This window comes from Taudactylus pleione, unplaced genomic scaffold (genome assembly GCF_031769625.1).
Source record: "Taudactylus pleione unplaced genomic scaffold, aTauple2 ptg000012l, whole genome shotgun sequence".
NCBI classification, from domain to species: Eukaryota; Metazoa; Chordata; class Amphibia; order Anura; family Myobatrachidae; genus Taudactylus; species Taudactylus pleione.
In genome coordinates this window covers 6,012,998-6,032,168 of record NW_028284415.1, presented here as the reverse complement: position 1 = coordinate 6,032,168, position 19,171 = coordinate 6,012,998, and the positions used below count along the sequence as shown (strand labels likewise).

Sequence of the window (19,171 nt, the reverse complement as noted above, 5' to 3'; positions counted from 1 at the left end):
TTCAGGATACCCTGAGTGTGCCAGTATGTCAAATGTAAATCTGGGATCAACTTAGATACTGCTAATGTAGAAATAGTAACTGAAGATAGTGAGAAATCCCCAAGAAGCTTGATCAATTTATCCCATGCTTTAAGAGAGTCATATATGCTAAGTAATCCAGATGCCCAAGGGGATCTATGAACTGGGCTAGATCATAGGAGATCTTGCAAAGGGAAAGGATAGCAAATAAAGCTTTCAATGTTCACCCAGGGTTTAGGAGAGGAGGGGGAAAGCCAGTCCTGTAATTGGGTCATGAGACATGCATATTGGTAAAATTCTAACTTTCGGGGCTGTCAAGCCCACCTCTGGATTTAGAACGAGAAAGTTGAGATCTAGACAATCTGGGTCTTTTACCCGTCCACACAAAACTAGAGATAATTACATAAAATTTGTAGAAGAGATGAATGGGGAGTAGCTGCCCAGTTTTGTTCAGACATTATACCAGCAACGTCCACAGTACTTACACAAGCACAAGTATTTTGCTGCAACTGCGCGTGTTTGCTACCAGCGCGTGTTTCCCAAGCATTGACCATCTGATCGTACCTGCATAATGATAATCATATTGCCCTTACGGATTATGGGCCTGATTCAGACATTCACGCTAATGCAATCGCAGCTGCGATTTCGTACGGAACTTAGCTGTGAAAATATGTTAATGCCTTCAAAAGCATAACAGAGCACAGGGACGGCCACTGCTGCCTTCTTATATCCGTCCGATGACGTGCAACAGCGTAAATATTGATAACATCGATGCAGATCCTGGAGTTATGCAGCATGTAAGGCAGGTCTGACCAACCACAAACACAGAGGTCTTATGCTGCATAGGAAAACGCAGTGTCTTATTTCTGTACATCCACGAAACGGAGTTTAAATGGTCAGACACACCTGCGGTTTTTGTACCACCTTCCCTGTTACCACTCCCAAACGCTGACTACCTGTCACTCACTTTGCAGGGGGTTCCTGTGTACGAGAATAATCGCAATGCAGTCACGGCGCGTGAGCAATGTGGCGTTTGCCCATGCACATTAGCAAACAATCACTTGTTCTGCGAAAATATCGGCTTTGCGTCCGTCTCTGAATCAGGTCCAATATCAGCATGTCACTGCCAAGCATCACTGCACTGATTATACTGTCATTATACCTGTGACAACACAAATAAGACCGTGCTGTACAAAGACACTATCTTTAATACTCAAATGTCTCAATGCTGTGTACAAATTACACATCATAACCAGGGCCATTATGATTTAAATAATTACAGTGCAAAAATTTGATTATTAGATATGCCGTAAATACATTGTTACAATCTGAATATATTAGTCATGACAGTGTCAGGGAGAATCCCACTCCACAAATGTTTAACTAAATAGATGCCGATATATACAGTCTGCACTGTCAGGGTCCCAGACCAATGAGTACTCAGAGCAAAAAAATCTAACATTAGGAACAATGTGGTATATTTACTAAAGTGAGAGTTGTTAGAAATTAAGATGTTGCCCATAGCAACCAATCAGACTCTACTTAACATCTAACTAGCACCTTCCAGAAGATAATGGCTAGAATGTAGGATCTCCATTTCTAAAAACTCTCACGTAAGTAAATATACCCCTAAGTGTCAGTGCCTCCGGTATAGCTTACTGAGAAGCACACACATACCTGGCTGAAAGTTTCTTAACAATATAATAATAATAATTTTATTTATATAGCGCTTTTCTCCTAAAGGACTCAAAGTGCTTTACATTTACGGTACAAAATACAAAATAAGCTTAAACAAGGGTCATTAGTGAAATGCTTGGGTGAATAGGTGAGTCTATGTAGGTAGCACATTTGGTGTTATACTGTTAAATCCTTGAAGGAGGATATTAGGCCATATCAGTGCCGGAGAAGTTTAATTCACTAATCGTTCAGCAGCACATGAAGCCTATCCGTTGTGCAAACTTGTTTGTGACTTTGCTGACAACTAACGGTTTCATTAGAAGGATCCAAAATAAGCTTCAGGCCTACTATTTAATCTTTAAGTAATTTGTGATATTTATTACTGGACACCTGTGGATATTCCAACTAATATGGAATCTCTGTATGTATATGAGCTGGATTGTTAAATATATACTAATGTCTGAAAAATGCGAACATTATACAATAAAAAACAGAGTATTAATGAACAATTCATGTTTTATAAAATATAATTTTAAACAAAAATAAAGGATGTAACTTGCTACATGCAAGCAATTACATTAGTAGTGGCTGTTCCAAAAGCCACAGTTCATATGAGGAGCTCCAAATTTTGATGCATTCACATTTACTCAGAAACATAATAGACATAAGTAAATATATGTAATAATGATCTTATTTAATTACCTCTCAAACACCTAACAACTTTAGATATGGTTAAAAGGATCGTTTAACTGAAAACTGTGTCCTCTCATAGGTGGTAGGGTGGCTGATATTCTCACACAAAAGGCAATACTCATTTCTGTATTTCCCACATTTTCAAAGATCAAATAAAGTCTACATCTACTGTCTCACTAAGACTCTCTGGCCACAGTGTGTCCATTCTGTGCATCCAAAAGGCCTCTCTTATACATCATTTAGGGAAGCTATCTCCTCCTGTTTGAGAGGTTGGAGTAAATTAAAGGCTTCAGACTTTTGAATAAAGAGGGCTCTCCATAGTCTGATTCTTTAAAATGGGGGAGGTACACTGAGCATTATAGATGTTTGTTACATCTTTACTCTGAGGCTTTAAATCTACTCCAATAGTAAACGTTGCACCAGGATTTGGCTCACAGCCCTTTGGATCCCATTCATGCTTGAAGGGAGCATCCCAGCTCAGACTTAATGGCTGAGCCCCATTGGATCTGGCTACACACAGACAAAAAGTGAACATGAAAACTAAAAATAGCTGTATTTTCTGAAAATTCTATTTATTGAGACATTTAGTAAGATAAATAAAGTAAATAATGAATACAAATTTCACAGCATATGAGCACACACCCAGACTTTGTGGCACCAGGGTGCAGCTTGCTGCACGTGGATGGAGAGAACAATATATTAAACAAGGATACCTCAGTTGTCAGTCAAGTACTACACTGAAATGTCTCCTTTGTCACTTGTCGCTTATTACACAGAGTCCTCCATTGGCAGTCATCCCCAATTCAGCCATTTACCTGGAAATAAGTGACATGCAACAACATTTGCTCTGGCTGGGGTCATTCAATGCTGTGGTTTCTTAATAAACTTGGAACTTGCAGGTTCCAAAATCATAGCTGTGGATGACCCTCAGCATGGTGCAGTTACAGTGAAGGTGATGGCTACTGAGCTTGGAAGCTTTACTGTCACTGGCAGCTCTCAAGCCCTTTAGATCTGAGCTCTGGAATGTGAATACTAGGGCATGACCAAGCTCATTAGGTCCTAACTGTTAATCCTCCCTCTATGTATAATAGTATGTGTGTGTATATTATTTTTTTTCAAATGTGGAATTTATCATTATGTTGTATATTATGTCAATTTTTATTCAGAAATAAAATCTTATTTAGTATGTATTATAACCAGGCATGTTTCATTTAGATTACAATACATCTCCTTTGAATGACTGGACAGAAGACCATGTTGCACAGTGGCTTCAATCAATACCGATCAATAAGAAGTATATTGACAAGCTGGTACAAGAGGAAGTAGATTGGCCAGTGCTAAAAGAAATTGATGAGAAATTTTTAAACAAGAATATTGGCATGAAACAAGGTCCAATCAAATTACTAATGAAAAAGAGAGATGAGTTTGTTTTAAAACATAACTTTGCTACTGCTGGTTTGACAGAGGAACATTCACAAGATAAATCTATATCAAATGCTTCCAAAACACATCCAGGTAAGACACCAGTCACAGAGAGCTCTACAAATAAATGTATGTCAGAGAAAAACATACCCGACATAAAGTGGCTGTGTATATATAGTGACTAGATTTTGACCATTTTATAACATTAAGGCCCGTAATCAATTAGAGGCGAAAAGACGGAAAGGTTTTGCTTGTCCGACTTTCCGCCTCCTTCGTCTGTTTGAGGCAAAAACTTTTCGTGTGCGTCCTCGCTTTTCGCCCTATTCAATTCCAAACCATGTGAAAGCGGAAAGTACTGTCAGAAGTGGGGAACTCAGTCTGTACCCCAAGAAAAGATGCACTAACATAGGGAACCAATGTACATGTGTACTAATACCCCTAATAAAGTGTTTGGGGTACTTAAGTAGTTTAAATTTCTTCTTAGTAGCGTCTTTGCAAAAGTGGTGAAGAATGACATTAAGCAGTATTTTTTGGTGAAAATAAGTAGTCCAGTCAAATTTGGGGTACTTGAAAATGGGTGATAGCATATTTTAATGTTTCTAAAGTGAACTTCTTAAAAATGTCAAAAACGCACCTGCTACATGCACCTGCAATCCCAAAAACACCTGACCCATCCTTGCAGACCCCCAAGAAGTCTATTTCGCTAGTATTTATGCTTGTCCCCCCACTTTTTACTTTTTCGCCCCAAAAATGAAAGTACTTTTTTGAGGTGTTCTTAGGTTGTTTTTTTTTGTGAGATTCGTCCCTTGGGGGACTGTCCCAAGGGTGCTGGGTCGATTCCCTACCTATGCACCCCAAAATAAAGATTTTGCACCACTTTTCACCTGCTATTCATAGGCAAATATTTTTCGCCTATTACATTGCGTTGAGTTTCCGCTTAGGCAGATTCCAGCTGGAATTGAATTTGGAAATAAGTTCCGACCAGGCGAAAAGGGGCAATAGGCAAAACTTTTTCACCTCTAATTGAATACGGGCTTGTTTTATATGTATTGAAAAAAAACAGTTTTTTCTTCAGGGTCCATAGAGCTCCACAGGGAGACAGTGGGGTGTAGGTGGTACTTGGAGGGCTGAACACGAAAACAGCAAAGCTTTTTTCTGTCCAAGGATACCCCACCCACAGCCTGAAGGCAACTCAGTTTCGTTGGTGTCTGGCAGGAGCTGGATCACCGTTAGAACAGTGGGGCTGCTGTTAGGCTGCTCAAGCTTTATTTTTATGATTTATTTTTATTTTCATTTTACATGCAGCGCTAGACAGCCCTCTGGACGTCTGCACTGCTGCTCCATCAACCCTCCGCGGCGCTGTAACACCAGGCCTTGGCTATGTACTCTCGGGGGGGCTCCGGGGGGACCTAGCTTGCAAGGCTCCTCGGACCCCAGACTGCAGCTGGGACCCAACGGGACAGGTAAGGCGTGTCCCTGCTTGCATGTGCAGTCTTGCCTCCGGTCTCAGGAGACAGACTGGAGGCGCTGATCTGGACACTAGTTCGTCCAGGACTCCACTAGACCACCAGGGCATTACCTATACTGGCGCAGGGGACAGCTAAGGGCAAGGATCTGGTGGTTGATGTCAGCATAGGGGAGAAGGCCCCTCCCCTGGCTCAGGGTGCCATTTCACTGGTCTGCCACCCATGAGCTGCTCCTCCCTCACCCGCTGCCCCCTCAGAGACTCACGGCAGCCATTTTCTGCAACAGCCTCAGGTCTCCGGGAATGCTGGGTACAGTCTCTCTGTATACTGCTCCCAAGAGCCAGGTTATGCAGCGCTGTTTCCTACCAGCCACTGCGGTCTGTGTAGTTTAATTTAGTGCTCACTGCAGTTATATTGGATGCTCTGCATTGTATGTGACTTGTGATAGTGCTGCTGTCTGTTTATTTTTCACAACTTATATGGGAAATGGGCCTCAGACTGCACACCTTGACCATATATATATATAATTGGAGGTGCTACCTGTGGAGACAATTGATATATGCACAAAAAAAGGAAGTACAGGTGCTCAACTCCGAATTAACTGATTGTATATAAATAAATACATTTTTGCAATGAATATTTTCATTCTTTATATGCAGCCTGGCTGCTCTTAACTATCTCTTTTACACTGCACTTTCTTAGTATGGCGGTGCCCTGGGGCAGCTTAGCTGGGCCAGTTTGGGGGCGTCCTGCGCTCTGGATTTGAATCCTAGTATGTTAGGGACCTACCCGACAGAGGTTACCCGGATGCAGTGGGTAGGCCCATAATCTTGGTCAAGATTATGCTAAAAACCTCTTTTCATTGCAAAAATGTATTTATTTATATACAATCAGTTAATTCGGAGTTGAGCACCTGTACTTCCTTTTTTTGTGCATATTTTTCACAACTGTCAGCTTATACCTTTTCCTTTCTTTAATTATAACCCTGGCATACTGAAGTATAGGGGGGTTTATCGCACCTCACATCTACCTATATTTGTGAGGGCTATCACATACAGTATATCTGTGTTGCCCACTACACTGTGCCATATTGTACATTTAAATGGGTTGCTCACTGCATTGTGCCAGATTGTGTGCTACATTATACTTGCAGCTATGTCTAGCAAAGGCAAGAATAACAAGCAGCCTGCTGTTCCCACTCTGGTGTCTTGCAAGTCCTGTTTAGCAGGCTTAGCTTCAGAGGATCTCATTCAAGATGGTCTATGTGCATCTTGTTATACGCCACCTGGTCCATCAGCCCCTGCACCCTCTCCTCAGGACCCCCCCCTGGGCTTCCTTTTCAGAGGTGTTGGCAAAAATTGCGGACCATCTAGCAGTCTCTGTGGTAGCTCCCCTATGGGATGACCACAGCAGGTACTCCCTGCGAATCCTTTGCCTCCCCATGGGTAGACGTACTTTCTACCACAGTGCAAACTCTGGCGGCTACCTCTACAGCCTTTCAACAAATGCTGCAAAAAGAGAAACCCTTACCTAGTAAAACGTGCTGTGTTATCTTCCCAGTCCACCCAGCTATCAGATTCTGATTTATCATCTGAGGAGGCATAAGACTCTGACTCCCCCTCGGGAGAAGAGGAGCTCCCCTCTAAATTGCATATACAGTACCTGCACTTGTGCAAGCTGTAAAATCTATTCTTCAAATAGAAGAGGCAGAGCCCACTCCTAAGGCAAAAAAGCCACTATTTAAGCGACAGAAGGTAGTTTTGCCAGAGTTTCCTCACTCTGATCAGCTATCTGGTTTGTGTGAAGCATGGAATATACCAAGTAAAAGGTTTCAGCTGCCTAAATGCTTGATTTCCTTTTACTCTCTTCCAGCTACTTTTTACACTAAATGGGAAGTTCCCCCTGCAGTGGATTCCCAAGTGACACGCCTAGTTTAGAACGCCACATTACCTATTCATACTGCAACCTCTTTAAAGGACACTACAGATAGAAGAATTGAAGAATACCTGAAATCTATATACTCTCTTACAGGAGCTATTACTCGTCCTGCCAGGGCTACGGCTTGGGTGGCAAAAGCCATTGAGAGTTGGGCAGAGGCCCTAGAAGATACATTTCCCTCTGATGCTTCAAGGGAACAGCTGTCCTACATATCTCACATTGAAGATGCATCCTCCTATTTAGGAGAGGTGGTTTTGGATACTGGTCTCCTTGCTAACAAGGTATCTGTTACTTCCGTGAAAGCCCGCTGTATTGTTTGGCTTCGTTCATGGGAGGCAGATTCGGACTCTAAAAAGGTTTTGGAGTATCTGCCTTATTCTGGGGAGATCCTGTTTGGCCAAGAATTGGACGTGATTGTGACTACCTTGGCAGATTCCAAGACGCCATTCTTGCCCTCTGCATTTACTACGAAGCCTCTGATGTGATCCTTTCGGTCCTTTAATCCCCAGGGTAAAGCTAAAGGTCAGTCCTTTCCACGGCAGTCGGCATCCACTAAGGCCTCCAAGCCTAGAACAAAACAGGCCTGGGCTACTAGACGTCCACCTACCAAATCTGAATGCAAACCTTCAGCCTGACTGGGAGGGCCTCTCCCTGGGGGCTACCAGGATGGGAGACCAACTTCTTCAGTTCGCCCAGTTCTGGCGTCAGACCACCTCAGACGCATGGGCAAAAAAGTGGTCTCCCACAGATAAGCCCTCTCATTCCCGAGGCAGCCTACATGTACCTAAGGCACCTTCTCATCAGCAGTCTCTCTGGTTTGCTGTCCTACAGCAACATTACCAATTTCAAGCACTGCCTTTTGGGCTTACTACAGCCCCTCGGGTCTTTACCAAGATCGTGGCAATTATGGCGGCCTATCTTCGTCGTTAGGGGATCAGACTGCTCCCATACTTGGACGATCACTTGCTCTTGGCAAGCTCCCCAGAAATTCTTCACCAAAATAACCATTGCTTTTCTACATATGCACGGTTGGCTGATCAACTGGAAAAAGTCTTCCCTTACCTCCTCTCAAAGAATGGTACATCTGGGAGCCTTCCTGGACTCTCAGGCTCAGAGAATCTTCCTAACAGGAAGTTATCTGAATAAATGTATATATTTTATAGCAACCATCGGTGCTAGGTGTCACTACATATTTTTTTGTGTTATTATTCTCTGAGGGTTTAGGGATCAACCCAGCTAGTGTTCACTAGATGCTTTTGGGATTGCGCTTAGAGACTCACTGCAGAAGTGTTTTTCTATGAATTAGATATAATCTGTATTAACATGGTAAAAAGATATATTGGTAAAACCATATACAATATCACAGATTGTCACTAGCATAAGTGTTTATTTTAGCATCCAATAATGTGCAACTTTAGAGGTTACTCTGGTGAAGTTACGGTTACATTATGAAATGTGTTAGTGCTACGCTTGAGTCTGGCACAAATAATACGGCTGCTACCTATATTTGAAAGTTATAACTACTGCCAGCATGATCTTTTCCAGAGAGTTGGCCAGTGCTATACCAATTAACATCAGTTGGAACCCGGTGGCAAATGCAGTATGTACAAGGAGGGAGGGGCTCTGTATATATGCTATATACACTTTCAAATCACTCACAAGCAAGGGATTTGAACACCAAACCTCCTGTATCATATTCATGCACTATGAATATGATGAGTTATCAGTAATAGTGTGATTTGTGTGCATCTTGTCAATGACAATGTTAAGTTGGTTAAATCCCTCTCTAATTATGAAATAAAATACATAATGCTCAGCATGCCATGCCGTGGACTTGAACACTCAACCTCATACATCAGTCACATCCTTACCCATTAGCTATATTTGCTCCTGTGTAGCAAGCCTAGTAAATCCTACTATATGAAGCTAATTGTAATTGTTAGTTTAACATGTCTATGTACTGTACAACCACATGCAGCCACACAATACATAAATCTGCTTAGCTGCAATGGTTAAACTTACAATTACAACCAGCTTCATATAGTCAGTTAGGCTTCCGTTGCAGGAGAAAATAGCTCCATGTATTAAGTGTCTGACGTGGTATATAATGTTGAGAATCCCATGTATGGCAAGCTGAGGATTGTCTGCTTTAAATACAGTGGGATTTACCTGAAGGTGCAGATATCTGCTTTATGCACGGGAGCTAATCAAACGAGCCTGTCTCTGGAAACAAAACTTGCTATAGTGAGCAAACATTTGACCCTCATCATTTAAGGGCAGGCCATCGTAGCTGACAAAAATCAGTTTGTCAGAGGTCGGATTCTGGGTACTATGAAACCCATTCTGCATGCACCAATGGGAATATACAACATGCTGGATGATTGCCTAAAAATTTGCAATGTTTGGGATTTCGACCAATTGGTGAATCAGGTTGTCCAACATGTTGGATTTCACAGACCAATTGGAATTGTAGATTGCTAGTGTATGGTAACAATAAGCCGATTTGCAGACCGTTACTAGTAAAAGGATAGGCCTTTCAAGATTGGCAGATCTGTATTTGCTGAAAATGATCTGCAAGTCACTGAAAACTATCTGTAATGTATGGGCGCAGATTGGTGGATAGGAGAATCTTTAAATTGGGGGGGGGGGAGGGAATCACATCAGATTCTGTGAATATTTTTTTTGTGATTGCTGATGTATGGGTCCCTTTACCTTATAAAGGAATCCTATATGCCAGTGACTTTTCTTAAATTATTTATACTCTGGTTGTTAAGGCTAATTTATATCAGAAAAGACCATTTCATCCATTTAACAGATTATAGTTTAGTGATGGATTGCTCCTTTCTCTCAATATCTGGGACTTATTGTTGTTAGTTTGTCTCAAGCTGCACATTACTGAATGTTGAATTAAACACTTATGTTAGTGACATTTGTTATATTGTATATGCTTTTATGAGGATAGCTTTTTAAATTGTTAATAAATACAGATTATATCTGACTCATAGTTGATAATTTTTTCTATAGAATAAATTAAGTAGTGCTTCCTGTTTCTTTTGTCACACAGTGACGCCCCTTTTACACCAAATTCCTGTGTCCAGCCTGGGTATAAAGCCATGTCACAGCTGTTTGAAACCCGTTGACACCACAGGCTGGACCCGGGTTACTGCAAGGGTTTCTCCTCTGCCAGCGCTTGGAGATGACATCATCTTCAAGTGCCGGTGAGCTAGCTGTTCCTATGCTGTAAACAGGACTCAAGTTGGATGACCCGGGTCACCCGTTTACACTGCCCCATAACCTGGGTCTAACCCTGCTCACTACCTGGTTTGGATTGCCGAGTCAGTGGACCCGGGTTTTTTTTTCGGGGACCCTTTTACACTGAGCTGCAAACCGTGTTGACATGCCAGTAACCAGGGTTATTTGGCCAGTGTAATCAGGGTATTAGTAAATCATACAGAGATTTACTAGCGACAGCTACAGTATAATCTCTCCTTTTTAATTACCTTCTTCCAGCACTACAGGTTATTTTGTTTGTTATTGTTATATAAATAACATGACCAGAACTGGTATGTTGAGACATATTTTAATACAGGTGGACACAAATATAGCAAGGGCCTGTATTTACACCCCAACGTTGAGTTTGTTGATTTAATTTCAGAGTAATGTTTTACATAAAGATACTGCCATATATTAAACTGAGATAAACCCCTATTGTTAGTCATGTATTGCACAAAGATTCAACACATTTTAGTTATGTATTGCACAGAGATTCATTGGCAGTCTTCTAACTACTTATCTAAAAATGAGTCCAGTCCTCAGGGATCCCTAGCAGGGCATGTTTTCCAGGCCTCTACATAGAATCACACCTGAAATATTTAGGAGCCGTCGTGGATATTTTGAAATGTGTCAATCAGTAATGACTACACCTGTGCTCTAGAACGGAGTATGGAGAAATGCACTGTGTGTATTCCCTGCATGCTGGAGTTGGGAAACACTGGTCTAGATTGTCTGGGGTTTACTCGGTGCTATAGTCCTGAATGACTTAGGAAAAGACAGGCAAATAATATGGGGGTGCTGGAATGAAGTATATCTCCTGTATGTACTAAGCCTTGGATGGAGATAAAGTGGACGGAGATTGGAGCTGGTTGGTTGGTACTCTAACTGTAATTTTTCAAACACAGCCTGTGACATGGCAGTTAGGAGCTGATTGGCTTGTAATTTATCTCTGTACACTTTATCTCAATCCAAGGCTTAGTAAATAGACCCCCCTAAGCCCTTCACTGTCGCTGTCACCAGTCACTGATCAGCATGTAGCTCCCTTTGGATATGTTCTCTGGATCTAGAAAATGATGCATGGTAGATCACCTTAGAGAAAACATTATAAGATTGTTAAGTTGAACCTATGTATAGTTATTTTGGCTCTTAGAACTTTTAAAACCCCATGATAAAATATCTAATCACATTTTTTTTCTGTTAGTTTGCAATTTGAATGTAAATGTTTATTCAACAACTTTAATGTTCTTTCTTTTAGATTTCAGTACAACGCCTTTGAATGACTGGACAGAAGATCATGTTGCACAGTGGCTTAAATCAGTAGCTATTAATAAGAAATATATTGACAAGTTGTCTGAAGAAGAAGTTTGTGGTCCAGAGCTAAAAGTTATTGATGAGGAGTTTTTGAAGGATATTGGCATGAAACAAGGCCCAATCAATTTACTGATAAAAAAGAGAGATGAGTTGGTCATAAAACATGATGATGCTACTGTTAGTTTGACTGAGAAACCTAATGATGCTACAGCCTGTTTTATTGAAAAACGTAATAATGCTACAGCTGATATAAATGAGAAATGTAATGATGCTACAACTAGTTTGATTGAAAAACCTAATGCTACAGTTGGTTTGACTGAAAAACCTAATAATGCTACAGTTTGTTTGACTGAGAAAAATTCACCAGTCAGTAGTGACCAAAATGTTCTTAAAAACAATCCACCTACACAGGAAAAAAGTGGTACTCCTCATTCAGAAGGACCGGAAATCACTTATCAGACAGAAAAGAAACCACACAGTACAAACCCCAAACTTCTCAGCTCTGTACAAATTCCTAACTTAGGTAAGACACAAGCCGAAGAAAGTTCTGCAAATAAATGTAAGTCTGAGAAAAAACTGCCCAGCATAATATCAGAATCAATATCTGTGACTAATTTCCGACCATTTGATAAAGAAGTAAGAGATTTTAAGTATGTAAAAGCACAAGTGCTTCCACCAGAAACGGGAGTAGAAGACCTTATTACACCGTGTCATGAATACAAGTCACTAGATGATGCTGCAAAGTTGGATCGAGTCAGACTACAGGCAAAATATGCTTTTGAGGTGATCAGATTTGCCTGCGCCTGTATGAACGTGCGAACCAATGGTACAATACATTTTGGTGTTATGGACAGTGTAGGAGGCAAGGGATATAAACATGGGCAGATAATTGGCATCCCAATTCATGACCAGGACTGGTATGTTGATGGTTTGGACTATATTGAGAAGTGTTTTAATAAAGGTGAACACATTGCAGCAAGGGCCTGCATACGCCCCCCAAAATTCATTGAGGTCATTGATAAAAATTCAAAGGAACAACGTTTTGTTGTTGAAGTTGACATTGTGCCTCATTCACTTTCTGTTAGAGGAAAAGTGTACCAAGTAAGTTTACCAAAGTTCAATGAAAAAAGCAATAAAACTAGCCAAGAAAAGAAAGCTTATTACCGGAGAGTAGGAGCAAAGACTGAGCCTGTGCCAGAAGACGATCATGTTATGTTTATCCAGGGGCTTCAAGAGGTTGATGAAAGAAGAGAGAGAGCAGAATCAAGATCTACTTGTGAAATCTCAGCTCCTGAAAACCTTACAAAAAAATTAGATTTACTAACTGGAGGTAAAGACTATATGGATGACACCTTATGGTACATACTGGTCACCAACAAATGTGAAGCTCACCACCTGACGAATCTCAGCTTCCTTATGCGCCTAAAAGTTTTCTGTGTGTTTGACTTTGATGCCAGTTCTGATGAGACAGGACTATGCTTCAGGTACAAAGAGCACCATGCAAGGAACATCCATTCACTAACGCACTATGCTAATGAGAGTGCAGTGAGCATGAGTGAGCTAAGGAAGTCCCTAGGACTTTTTGATCAGACCAGTTGGATATTTTGCAATGGAAAACACAATTACCGAGGGGGAGATGAACCATGCGATGAGAACACTTGGATCAAGACTAAAAAAAAGCATCTAATAAAGGCAGTTTCTTTCATCTGTGATGAGATTTTCCCCAAAGGATCTTTTGTTGTTATTTTCTTATTGCTTTCTCCAGTGGAGAAACCAATTGTGGATACTTTCCATTGCTTTTATGCACAGATGAGTGGTATGGAGGACATAATCTGTATTGCAGAAAATAAAGAGTATTATGAAAAATGGGCCAACCAAGCTCAAGCGTCTTGTGACATGAAAATTCTGGAACAGAGAAGTATTGCTGGTATACAGTTAAGTCATGTCAATGCTACAGTTCAAAGTAAGTTCCCTGTAGGGAATTCTACTAGGAATTTGCCAGTCTCATCCAAAGGATTGTGTGTGCTGGAAACCCCTGCAGAGGAAAGGATGCACTCACTGGAAATACTGTGTGTGAATGAATGCAGTGACACAAATCTAGACCTTCTAAGTAAGACGGAAGTAAAGGAATTGGAAGGTAATTTCTATCGTGGTGGTAAGATCAGCTGGAAACATTTGTGGCTTGCAGAACAGAAAAAATGTGGATATTTTATAGAGCGAGATGCATGTGAAAAGGTACAATTAATTTTAAATGGAATTCTACACGAAAACACTGTTAGACTCCCAGTCGCAAGGATCAAAATTTTTCACCATCCAGGGAGTGGAGGAAGTACAGTAGCTCGGCAAGTCATGTGGAAAAACAGAAATCTTTTAAGGTGTGCCATTGTCAAGTCATCCCACCTCTACTCAACAGTAAGTGCGCATGCTGTAAAACTTAGAGAGTATGAAGAAGACAACCCCAATCTGTGCCTACCTGTTCTTCTACTTGTTGAAGACTGTGAAGAAGATTATCTTGATGACTTGAGACATGATTTAAATGAAGCCATGGTGATTAAGAAAATAGTTTGCTCAAAACCAAGTTTTATTCTGATGAGCTGCAAACGATCAAATGCCCCAGAAGATCTTTACAAAGCATCACCTTCTGACACCGTTATAATCACTCATAAGCTTAGCCCAAGGGAAAAAAGTGAATTCTCAACAAAAGCCAATGAACTGGAAAAAGAGTTTCCACATTCAGAATTAATACTTACCTTTGTCCTAATGAGCCATGAATTTGATGAAAAATATGTGAAAGATTTTGTGCAGAATGTTATGCAAGGAATTGATCAGTCATCAGATGTGACTCGGTTAATGAGATATGTTGCATTGCTGAATAGCTATGTTCAAAATTCATACATTTCTGTGTCACATTGTGAAGCTTTCCTTGGTCTTGGGGTTAGTGAAAAAGATGATCATAGAACACTAAGGCAATATAATTTTAAAAGCTACCTTTTTAAAAGTTCGCAAGCAAAACTTCTATTCATTGAACTGAGGGAGAAGAATACTTGGATATCTTCCATACATATTATTCATCCAATAGTTGCTAAAGAAGTGTTAAATCAGCTTGCAGGAATACGTTCCCAGAGTGACATTGCTAATGATCTGCTTGAGGAGAAGGTCCTTTTCCAGCACAGATTTGGACGAGAGGAGTTCATAAAATTCATTCGAGACTTGTTTTTAAGACGTTACAGAAAGAGCAGGGGAGACAGTGTTGATACTTTCTTTTCCCCTCTAATAGAACATGTCTGTGAAGTGGAAAATGATAAAGAGAAGGCTGTTTTGATTCTTAAAGCTGCATTTGAACGATTTGACAAAAATCCCTTCCTTGCCCAACAACTTGCTCGATTGTACTACACACACGAGAAATTTGAAGATGCTAAAATATGGGCAGAGACAGCAAAATCACATTTGTCAGACAATTCTTTTATATTGGATACAGAAGGTCAGGTGTACAAAAAACAGTTCAGTGTGCTACTAGACAAAAAGAAGAATGATCTTACTCCTGAAGAAGTTATAAAATTGATTGACATTGCTCTTAAATCTATGGAGTGTTTTAGAGCAGCAGAAAAAGCAGCAAAATCGGAAGTAGACAGTATGAATAACTCCGGGTACCTTGGAGAAGTTGATGTAGGATGCCGATTATTACAGATGCTCTCAACACAGCCTGTTTTTTCCAAGAGTAGTGACTCTGAAAATACAGAACTCTTGAACTATCTTTTGACTGACTATATACCAGAGGATATAAAAGAGCCTTGGTTGAAACTTCATGGACGTTTAAAAGGATTGTACCAAAATATATATAATGCATTAGAGTGGATTGCAGATGATGTGGGTTACTTTCAGTCGGACAAAATAGATGATGGAGAGCAACCAAACAGAGCAGAAGAACATGTCTACAGTCCAAGGACCTGGCTACTAAGAAAAACTAAGGTGTTTGCAAAGTTTTTCAGCTCTGAGCTGTTCTACACTGATGTTGCACATGAAAGTCAGTTGGTCCGAAAGATGAACATTTATAAACTAGGTGGCGGTAGCACAGCAACCATTCTTTCTATTTTGTCTGATTCAAATGATGACAGATCTGCTAAAAAGCTGGAAAATATTATAGATCTGTATCCTGAAAATGTTGCTCAAGAGTGTCTGGATGATGTTAGTCTTGCAAACTATGTAATGTCACATATTGCATTGGGATGCGTATGTCCTGGTTCTGCAAAACTTTTATCATTCCAAAAGTTACGTGAACTAACTAAACGATTTCTAAACACAAGGAAATTATTCCCACCTAGTGCCTACCTCTTAATATTCTTGCTTTACTGGCCGGATGAAAATGTTGATCATAAACCAGATGCAAACAAAGATATCATAATATCAACTGCACTACACACGGCAAGGACCTTGCATGGAAGAAGAATAAAAGATATTCCTGTCAGGAGGAAAAGAACAAATGTGCTTTTTTTTCTCGGGAAGGGTTATGGGCTTCAGAAGATCAAGCAAAGGAGTAAGATTGAGAAGCAGATTGCAGGTCCACTAAATGAAAAGAGGATGAAATGGGACAATGATGTCTTATGGAAAACTGACAGTGTACATCGTCTTTTAAGAAATGTAAACGGATGGACAGAAAATGGAAAGCTATACGCCGAGGGACACTGCAAAAAAAACAAAATTGAAGTCCTCATTTTGAATGCCTCATCTGTGCCTTATGGGAATGAAAATGTCACGTTCAATTTGGGGTTTACATTCATTGGATTTGTAGCCTACAATATACAGGTGCAAACAGACGTCAAAGGCTGATCATTCTACAACTGTGTGGATTTATTTTACAGCCATTTTACAACTGAAGAGAATGCATTAGTGTTTTGTTTCTATTTTAAATGTTGCAGAACTATATGAGAAGTGATTTTTGGAGTATGATTGCTCATATGTCCAAGGACATACAATATATATAGATCTTCATATGTGCAAGATGGAAACAAATGAACCAAGCTGGATATAAAATCTGCCAATATGGCATCAATGTACAATTTCCAGACCATACATTGAACAGCTATTTTCACTAATTCAAGCCATTCGCAGGTTTTCATTTTATGTGTTGTCTTCAATACTAAAAGAACATTATATTTGAAAAAAATATGTATGTTCCTATATGCTCCCCCTCACATCTGACATCTGTGGTTCACTCCGCTTATTTTAATAACTCATGCTAGGTATTGTGAAATGATCTGCTTACACACTGATCATTCATGATTTGAAGAGGAGAGTGGATGAAGGTGTTCTTTAATACATTTCTGAAAAATTACTTTTTTAATGGATGAAGATATTATGACCTAGGGATCATAGTAACAATGTTATTTTGAATAGGTTGGTAGTCTATTTACTGATATATTTTGTGGACAAAAGTGCTATTTTCAATTCTTAAGACACTTTTTAGTGGATAATTTATTTGTAACTGTAAATACCTCAGTTTCTTCTAAACTTGCCTCTTCAATTATGTTTCATGCCTACATATGCCAATATGTGTGTCCATCACCCTCATCTTTCTGTCTCACTCCCACTGGGTTACAGTTAAGTTTACAACCAATAAAGTTGGCCGAGGACACTTTGTACTAGATGAGAATTGCAGCAGTACAAACAGCTCAACACTGCTAAAGACATGTTCTATTTGTCATATACACTGGTAATGATCGAAGCATTAGTACAGGTTGAGTCTCTCATATCCAAATATTCCGAAAGACGGAATAATTATGTCATGACTGAGATAATGAAACCTTTGATTTTTGATGGTTCAATGTACACAAACTTTGTCTAAGGCGCAAATTATTAAAAGTATTGTATAAAATTACCTTCAGGCTGTGTGTATAAGGTGTATATGAAACAAAAATGAATTTCATTTCTATACACAAACTTTGCTTGAGCCACCAAATTATTGAAAATATTGTATAAAATTACCTGCAGGCACTGTATAAGGTGTATATTGGGGTCCCATTCCCAAGATATTTAATTATGATATGCAAATATTCCAAAATACGGAATGTTCTGTTATCCAAAATACCCCTGGTCCCAAGGATTTTGGATATGGGAGACTCAACCTGTAGGATCATTTTCAAATATTCTATTCAAATAATGCATGTTTCCATCATTCTCTTTCCAAATAAATGTTATGTTATAAACTGTTTGTTTATAGATGAATAAGATTCTATATATTTCAGAAAATCTTGCAAAAATGTGTATGTTTTCTATTAAAAGAAACCTTTAAAATTGCTTTTTATTCTGCACTACATTTATTTTTACATGTTGCATGAATCAATTACCTAATATTTCACTTTATGAAATTAGAACATACAAATTGAAAGACAAGGTCCAAAAGCAGAAGAGATATACCATATATGAATGAAAAAAAATATATTTCGACAATGCATAAGAAAAAGACAATTATAGTCCTGGGGAACTTAAAGTACTGGAAAGCTGCTCTGGAGGTTAAGCTTTCATAGGTCGAAGAGTGTGTCATGACAGCGTTTCTATGGCAATTGGTTATTCCGGTTCCCAGTCACAGTCTTAAGGTGACCAATGTGACGCCCAATAGTGCAGATGAACGACATATCGGACAGTATGTATACACTGCACGATATGGTGACCGACCGCGCCAATATGTCGTTCACAGGCACCATTGCACATGCCAGCGTCGGCAGCTGGGTAGCTCCACCGTCCGCGCATGCGTGGATGATGTAACAACCTCGCTGGGGAGCGGGGGCATGTACAGTTGATACACACTAGACTATGTGTCTGATATGTTGCCTCGATCTGCGGGCTCGGATGACATATCGTCTAATGTGTACCCGGCATTACTTTTGTTCATGCTCGTCATCGTTACACTGTCAGTGCTTGTTTCTGTTCATTCTTGGTGTCTCTATCAGTAGTAATACTGTCTTCTGGTCTTTTACCTTTACCTCTACTTCAGCTATTTTAGCCCTTTGTCTTTTCAGCCTGGTCCCTCTGCCGTGACACAGCTTTCCTTTTTGTTGCAACTCCTCTCCTTGCCCTTAACTCCAAGTGCAAAAGTTTTTGTTATGGATTTGAAACCTCCGCACGTCACAAGTGGTTTTGACCTCCAAACCAGTGGATTATTCAGAAGTGTAGACAGGCATTTTTAAACCGCCAGCGATCTGATCCAAACCTGCCACAAAACCTCCACATCTATCTGGCCAATCAGAGGGTGAGAAATTTAAACACTGATAGGGCCTGAGTCAAACACAAGTGGAAATGTGGATGGATGTTGCAGATATCTGCAAACTGCGCATGTGCAGTAGGAAGGGATCGATGACTGCGCCATTCCATACATT

The 19,171-nt window shown here is 40.1% G+C and overlaps 1 protein-coding gene across 1 annotated transcript; it reads left to right on the top strand.

The window, feature by feature from the left end:
- The first annotated feature begins 3,590 nt into the window (after positions 1 to 3,590).
- Positions 3,591 to 18,053, top strand: LOC148542420 (sterile alpha motif domain-containing protein 9-like). Its single transcript, XM_088468205.1, has 2 exons — positions 3,591 to 3,903; positions 11,743 to 18,053. The coding sequence occupies exons 1-2, from the start codon at positions 3,591 to 3,593 to the stop codon at positions 16,623 to 16,625; spliced, it is 5,196 nt and encodes a 1,731-aa protein (XP_088324331.1). The 3' UTR covers positions 16,626 to 18,053.
- Positions 18,054 to 19,171: the final 1,118 nt, after the last annotated feature.